Raw genomic sequence first — 8,127 nt, forward strand, 5'->3', positions numbered from 1 at the left:
CTGGTAACCACTAAATTATTGTCTGTGTCTATGAGTTTTTGTTTCTCATTTGTTTGTCTTGTTCTTTTGTTGTTTTTGGTTTATATACCACATATCAGTGAAATCATAGGGTTCTCTGCTTTTTCTGTCTGACTTATTTCACTTAGCATTATTCTCTCGAGATCCATCCATGTTGTCACAAATGCTCCTATATCATCTTTCCTTAACGCTGAATAGTATTCCATTGTGTATATATACCACAACTTCTTTATCCATTCATCTATCGAAGGACATTTTGGTTGTTTCCATGTCTTGGCCACCGTAAACAAAGCTGCAATGAACATTGGCGTACACGTATCTCTATAGAGAAATGCTTTTATATTTTTGGGGTAGATACCCAGGAGAGCGATTGCTGGGTCATATGGTAATTCTATTCGTAATTTCTTGAGGAACCTCCACACTGCCTTCCATAGCGGCCGCACCAGTCTGCATTCCCACCAACAGTGTATGAGAGTTCCTTTTTCTCCACAGCCTCTCCAACACTTGTTACTATTTGTTTTGTTGATGAAAGCCATTCCGACTGGGGTGAGGTGATATCTCATTGTGGTTTTCATTTGCATTTCTCTGATGATTAGCGATGTTGATTTGCATTAGTTTTGATTTTTAAAAATCTTGCATTAAAATATTATGAAGCTCGATGACTGAGTTTTTGGTGTCCTTGTACATTTCTCAGGGGAGGTGGGTGCCTCCATCACCTGAGTCCCCTCGGGTGCAAGCTTCATGGTGCTCTTATCTCCAGCAGACATGGCAGGCTGTCAGGAAGTGCATGTCTGGGTGAAGGAAAGGACTGTTTGTGAGCAGGGAGTGGACGGTCATTTTTCATTTTAGGGCAGGCCCTCAAGCTGTGAAGTCTCACAGCCTCTCCGATCCCCTCAGAATCCCAGGGGAGGCTAGACCTCAGGGAGGGCTCCCTGATGGAGAGGAAGGAGCCAATCCCAGGGCATCTTGGAGGAGAACTGGACACAGACCATGGAGCAGTTGACGAGGGAAGTTGGGAGAGGGATTTCCCATCCAGGTAGTTAGTATCTGATACCTTGCATTCGTGGTGCAGAAGGCCCCATGGCTTTGGATTTAGGGGGGCCAGGACTGGGATACTTGGGGTTGCTCTCCAGAGCTGAGTTGGGAGTGCCAGAGGGAGGGCGCCCCCCTGATGGCTCCATGCTATGCTGCCTCTGGTTGTGGCCTCTGTGAGCCTCCAGGTAAATATCTTAATAGGACCACAACCCAGGTGCAGAATTTAAGGGGGCACCAAAAAACCCAATAAACAAGATCAATATTTTTAATGAGGTATTAAAAAAATGAAATCAGCAAACTACTGCCTGTGAGCTGACCACCTGTTTATTAAAATGAAATGCTATTGGAAATTAGGCAAAAATTAGAGAGCAAAGCCTCTGGTACTGGCCACAGCATCATGGAAGGGGACCCTCCTTGGTGTCTTGAGTGTTCTGGGATGGCACTGACTTTGGCAGGGCTCTCTTTGACTGTCTCCCTTATGACTGAGGGGACTGGGTGTCCACACAATCTTTTGGGAAAGCACTTTGTCAATATCTATTAAAATGTAAAACTACTTCTCCTTTGGAGCTGTCATCGCATTTTTGGAAATCCATTTAATTTCTTTTTATCAGCCCCTGTATTAAATACTCCCATTCAAAACATAAGAATGATTCTTCTTTTTTTAATCTGGATTCCGATTGATTTGTCTCCTACATCCCTGTGCAATCATTTTAGGGAGAGAGGGGAATTGTACCCAGGAGTGGGATCACTGGTTTACAGGAAATATGCACACACAGTTTTTCCAAATGCTGCTGCCATCCTTGCCAGCATGACTAATTTCACACCTAATCCCCCTCACAGAATCCCTCTCATTCTCATCAACATTTGAAATTACCTACCTTCCTAATTTTTGACACTTGGGCATGAAGTGGTATTCCATCTTAGTTTTGATTTGCTTTTTTTCTTAGTTCTTGGAGAGTTTTAGTTCTTCATAAAGTTGTTACTTTTTCAGGATTCATGTTTTTGCAGTATATCTCCTTTGTTCATTTTAAAATTGTGTTCCCTATCTTTTTACTGCTGATTTTAGAGAACTTTGCTGTAGGTTCTCGGTGTTAAACCCTTGTCAATTTCAGACTTCACAAATACTTTCTCCCAGTCTATTATCTGTCTGTTAATTTTGTCATGTGTACTTCTTTGAATAGAAATCCTTAATTTCATGTAGTCAAATTCAAAGTTTTTTTTTGCTGCACCATTTAATTTCTATAGAATTAAAAATACAGTACAATGTGATGGCTCGGTGTGAGGTCGGAGGGATAGTGGATGGGGGAGGGGGGTTCACAGTGTGAGGGATATAAATGATGAACAAGTATTACCTTGTCTTGTACGCCTGAAACTAATAAATAAAAATAAATTAAAAATAAAAAAAATACAGTACAGCAGGATACACACACACAACATTTTAGTCTTGTTTATAATGATAAAAAACTGGGGCCTTTCCTGCCCCCCATCCCAGTCCCATGTCGTCAGTAGGAGAAAGGCTGAATACATTGAGGGACACCCATACTTGGTACGACACAAATTATTAAAAAAGAGTGAGAGACAGCTGTATCTATTGCATTTACAGAAAAAAGAAAATTGTAATGTGTACCATAAGATCCAATTTTGGTTAAAAATTGCTTCACCACTATCTATTCATGTATACGTGTTTATAAGAACAAAGAGAAAGATGAAAAAAGATAGCCAGCTGGCTGTTAATATTAACTAGGATATAATGGGATGCAGGTATAGGAGCAGAGGGTGGTGGGCAGTTCATGTGTGCGTGTGCACACTCTGGGCTTCAGCACACTGTTCCTTCACAGCCAGTCAATCCCAAGTCCTGTCCAGTCCACGTCCTTAACACTGTCTTTTCCTATCACCTCTGCTCCGTCCATTCAACCATCCCTTCCCCCTCTCTCTCCCTCGATTCCATCCATCTGTCCATCCATCCCTTTATCCGTCCATCCATCCATCCATCCATCCATCCATCCATCCATCCATCCATCATCTATCTATCTATCCACCCATCTACCCAGCTAAGCCTTACCCCCTAACGCCTTACCCACGGTCCCTGTTCCTTGGGGGCTTCCTGACCCTCAGCTCTGCCTTCTTTCCCAACTGGTACGCTGACCACAAGGAAAAGTATGTGACCTTGTCAGGGACCATGACTCTTCATGGTTTCCAAGGACCTAGAGGATAAAAGCCATACCCCTCTTCACGCTGAGAGTGAGGAGTGAGAAAGCAGGTCTTGGTTCAGGCGACATAACTCTCACTGTCTTGAGTTTTAGTATATTTTCTTAAATTTTTTTCCATTTATGCTGTGCTTTTAAGACAATTTCCAGAAGCTTTTGCCTTCAAATCCTTTCCACCGCTTCTGCCTGTGTTGCTGGGGAATGAACGAGCTCCTTTACTACCATTCTGGAATTGACTCCCTCCAGCCAATGCCGGGAGGCGCCTGATGCTCAGTGCCTGAAATTCCCCTGGCCCTCCCCTCCCTGTTCCATCCCCTGTCCCTTGTCCCCTGTCCCGGGGCGTCCTCTCCTGGCAGCCTTCTGTGTTTGGGATCACGTTATTTTGCACAGAGACACCTTTGAGACATGCAGGCCCCACACAGCTGTCCGTGTGCTTCCCCACCACCGTGCCCAGCATCCTGGGTGCAGAACCCCCTTGCAAGGCCACAGGTCCTCTTGGGAGCGGGAGCCCACCCTACTTCCCGCCGCAATTTACAGTAAGTTGTAGTTACACAGAGCATGAATGACATTTTATGATTCGGCTTTAAAAGTTATATTTAAATTAATTTTAAAAATCGGAGTATTAGTTGAAAATTATTATAGTGATAAAGGGCTTATAACAAAAGCCAGCCATCTCTCTCTTGCCCTCTCCCCCTTTATTCCACCCTCAGAGGCCTCTGGACCAATGGTGAGGATGGCTGTGCCTGCCAGCCTTCTCTCAGTGCCAGCTTCTCCTGTAGCCCCTGCCCTTCCCCTCACTCCAGTCTGCCCTGCGTGCTCCCTGGACACTGTCCACTGTCTCCCCTGGACGTGCTTTGTTCTCTCCCTGCGTTGGATGCTATGCTTTCTGACTCATCGTCTTGATTTATTTTCTCATTTTGGTGCACATATCTTGCAGCAGGAACATACCGTATTTCCCCAAAAATAAGACCTAACCGGAAAATAAACCCTAGCATGATTTTTCAGGATGCTCATAATATAAGCCCTACCCCAAAAATAAGCCCCAGTTAAGATCGTCAGCCAGACGGAGGCATTTAGTACATCCATTGCAACACACAACAGACATATTGAATTATAAAATAATAACATTAATATATAATTAGATATAAGTAAATAATATTATTGACATAAATATTTAAAATAAATGAGAACATAAATTATAATTAAGTATTTGTAAATACCCAAGCGGGCACCTTTGGACGAGAGGTAAACGCCTATGTAAACAGATGAACTCGAGACTTATTGCCGAATGACCAATCGGAATACAGACACAACGCACGGATAACGTGCTCACTTGATAACGAATGGACGTGGTTGTGTCTAATATGAATCTTCATAATTCAATGCGTCGTGTGTTGTAACAGACGTACTTAATGCACTCATGTGAAATAAAGAAACGTTTTCTGAATTTTGTGCCTGCAATTTTTCGTCGCTTTTGTGTGGACCATCATTCTTAACTGTCATCATTTTTGCTGCCACTCCTGTCTTGTAAGTCTTCAATTAACACTTGATTTAATGGTAGATTTAAAGGGAATAATATTTTGACCCCCCGACAAGATGAGTGCAAAAAGAAAGAGCTATTCCATCGAGTACAAGAAAGGAATCGTGGAGGACTCCCGGGGCAAGAATCTTACGGCTTTCTGCAAAGAGAAGAAGTTGGATCTCCGAATGGTCTGAAAATGGCGAGCAGAGTACGATAACCTCAGTCAACAGGTGGATGAGGGAAATGCTAAGATGTACTAATGTGGATCAGGTTTGCAACCATTGTTTCCTGAGCCGGAAGACATTTTCTGTGAATGGACTGCTGACAGGAGAGTAAAGGTTTTGGTTGTGCGCAGGGCTGATATTCAAGAATTTGCCCGTGCAATGGCACCACAGTTAGAAATATCCCTAGAAGAATTCAAAGCATCACAGCGCTGGCTGGATGGCTTCCTTCAGCAATATGAACCGATTCTAAGAAGATCGACAACACTGTTCAAGCTGGAAGATACTGAAGTTATTAAACGTGCACTTGCGTTCAAGTCCTTTGTTGATGGCATCGACTTTTCTAAATACCAGCTCTCCAACATGACTGCTATAGATGAAACTGCAGTGTTTATGGGCCAAGCATCTCAAACGACAATTGATCAAAGGGGTGCCTCGTCAATCTACATTTCTTCCACTGGTTATGAAAGTGCACGTGTTACCTGTATTTTGGCAATTCGTCTGGATGGAAAGAAAACCCCACCTCTAATCATCACTAAGGGCAAGAAAGATAAGGTTGAACGTGTTTCAGGCATTTATGTTCTTGAAACTAAAAAAGCCTGGTGCAGACAAGCAGTTATAAGGAAGTGGGTCGATTTAATGCTGCCACTTGTTTTGCGAGGTGGCCAAAGAGGTCTGCTAGTCTGGGATTCAGCCAGCACTCACCACGCTAAAGACGGGAAAAACTTCTTTGCAGAGAGAAGAATAGATCAAATAATGATTCCCGCAGGAATGACTGCCTGTCTCCAGACTCTTGATATTGCAATAAACAAGCCATTTAAGGACTGTTTGCTCATGGAAATCAATGACTACACTGAAAATAGAATGGAGAGAAATCAGTGTGGAAACTTTGTGAAGTCTAGCCTGCAAGAGGTCGTGACTTGGGTGAAGAATTCATGGGATAAAATCACTGACAGCTGTGTTTCCAATGCACTATGAGCAGGCGACATGGACAGGAAGTGCTCCTTTAAGGAGAGCTCTATTGCTGGACATGAGAGATTGGGGCCAATGGTTCTACAGGAAATGGAGGTGCAAAAAATTCAAGCAGGAATCCGGGGTTTGGAGAGTTATGACAATGTTCCAGAAGAAGATGACATGACTGTATTTGAATAAAAGTAGATTGTTGTACATGAATAAGTGTAGATTGTTGTACATGAAAAAATAAGACATCCTCTGAAAATAAACCCTAACATGTCTTTTGGAGCAAAAGTTTATATAAGACCTGGTCTTATTTTGGGGTAAATACAGTATCCTGGTGATACTAAGTGTTGTCAAGGATTTGGGGGGCCCCCTCAACCCTCTTGGTGGGAGCATAGACTGGTACCATCACTCTGGAAGGCAATATTCTGTAAAATTAAGAAGCTATATATAGATCCTGTCTAGTAATCTCACGTACAGAGAATTTTCCCATAGCTAGAAGTTGGTAGCAACTTCTTCTCTCCTCAGACTCTCAGATATATGCTGTGTGTGTGTGTGTGTGTGTGTGTGTGTGTGTGTGTGTGTGTATGTGTGCGTGTGTACACGCATTCACTAAATTGTAATTGATTAATTAACTAATTGTTTTGAATAGGTAATAAGCTGCATGGTTCAAAAGCAGAAAGTATTTATCTGCCTTGTCCACATCTCTCTCCAAAGTTCACTGTTGTTAGGCTTTCATGTATTTTTTAATGTTTTAAAAGTTCTAAAGAGATTTTAAATGTAATCTAAGCAAATGGAAATGTATGTGCTTTCCTGTCCTTTCTGCACAAATGCTGTGGCACACACTGTACACTCTGTCTCGTGCCTGCATCATATCACAGGTACCTCTTCATGGCAGTACATACAGCATTCCTATGACAGCTGTGCAGTCTGTGGTGGGCCACGCAGTGTCCTGTGCCTGGAACACTTGCATTGTTCCAGTCGTGGGCTGTCAGGGCTCACTCAGCAGGAACATACAAGCTGATGGGAAGAGAAGGGCTGGCGGTGGGATCGGTGCGCGGCAGCACACACACATTTGAAAGCTTGACGAAAATTGCCAAGTTTGCTTCCAGAGGAGAGCATCTTCCTGCACTGCACAGTGATGTCAGAGTGCCTGCTGCCCCAGCTTGGCCCGCCGCGGTACCACTGTTTCTCTGTCACTCTAAGAGTTAGAAAGGATACACTGCTGTGGTGCTCCTCAGTGGTGGTTCTCCTCTGAGTGAAGTGGAGATTTCTCTCACCCTGAGCTTCCTTTCTCACTGTCAGCTCTCACGTTTCAGCCATTTGCATTTCCTCTCCTGTGGACTGTTTTTATCTCCTGCCCATTTTGCTATTAAATAGTTGATCTTTCCATTTCCTTTTGAATCAATTTCAGTCAGACTTACACCCCCAACATTCCCCTGGAGCTCCTCCTTTTGAGGCCACCATTTGCTTCTATGTTTGCGTCTATGTTGACAACCCAAAGGTCAACTCTTATGTTTTTTAATTTTATTAGGGAATATTGGGGAACAGTATGTTTCTCCAGGGCCCATCAGCTCCAAGTCGTTGTCCTTCAATCTAGCTGTGGAGGGCCGAGCTCACTGGCCCATGTGGGAATCAAACCAGCAACCCCATTGCTCAGAACTCCCGCTCTAACCAACTGAGCCATCAGGCCGCCCCCGCAAAGGTCAACTCTGGATTCTTGTCTTACTCCTACCTGACCTCTCAGCAGCACTTGGCACAGCTGATCACCCTCCTTCTTGATTCCTCCTCTTTCAACTTCCGTTTCTTCCTTGATTTTCATCTTAACTTCTAGAAACTCCTTCCTACTGTCCTTTGATGGATCTGCCTTATTTCCTCAATCTCTAAACATTCGACTGCCCCAGGGCTCAATTATCCCCTCTCCATCCCCTCATAGAGCTTCATCCAGCCCCCAGGCTGTAGAAGCAACCTGCCCGGGGAAGGCTTCCAGATGTCTACCCCCAGGCTGGATCCTCCCTGTGAAGCCCGCTCATGGCATGCCAATCGATACTCATGTCTTCACTGGGCTAACAGACATCTCAAACTGAACATGCTCCAAGTCAAATTCCTGATTTTCCTCTTCCGTCCTGATCCTCTCCCAGTTTTCCCACAGCTCAGTAAATGGCAA

At 43.8% G+C, this 8,127-nt stretch overlaps 1 protein-coding gene across 1 annotated transcript in view; it reads right to left on the reverse strand.

Moving 5' to 3' along the window:
- Positions 1-695: 695 nt before the first annotated feature.
- Positions 696-8,127, reverse strand: part of RASGEF1C (RasGEF domain family member 1C) — a 100,947-nt gene continuing 93,515 nt past the window's right edge. Inside the window, exon 15 of the mRNA XM_081035587.1 lies at positions 696-809. Coding sequence (XP_080891713.1) covers positions 769-809 — 41 coding nt within the window. The 3' untranslated portion in view covers positions 696-768. The remainder of the gene's footprint in view (positions 810-8,127) is intronic.

This window comes from Rhinolophus hipposideros (genome assembly GCF_964194185.1).
Source record: "Rhinolophus hipposideros genome assembly, chromosome: 23".
Lineage (NCBI taxonomy): Eukaryota > Metazoa > Chordata > Mammalia > Chiroptera > Rhinolophidae > Rhinolophus > Rhinolophus hipposideros.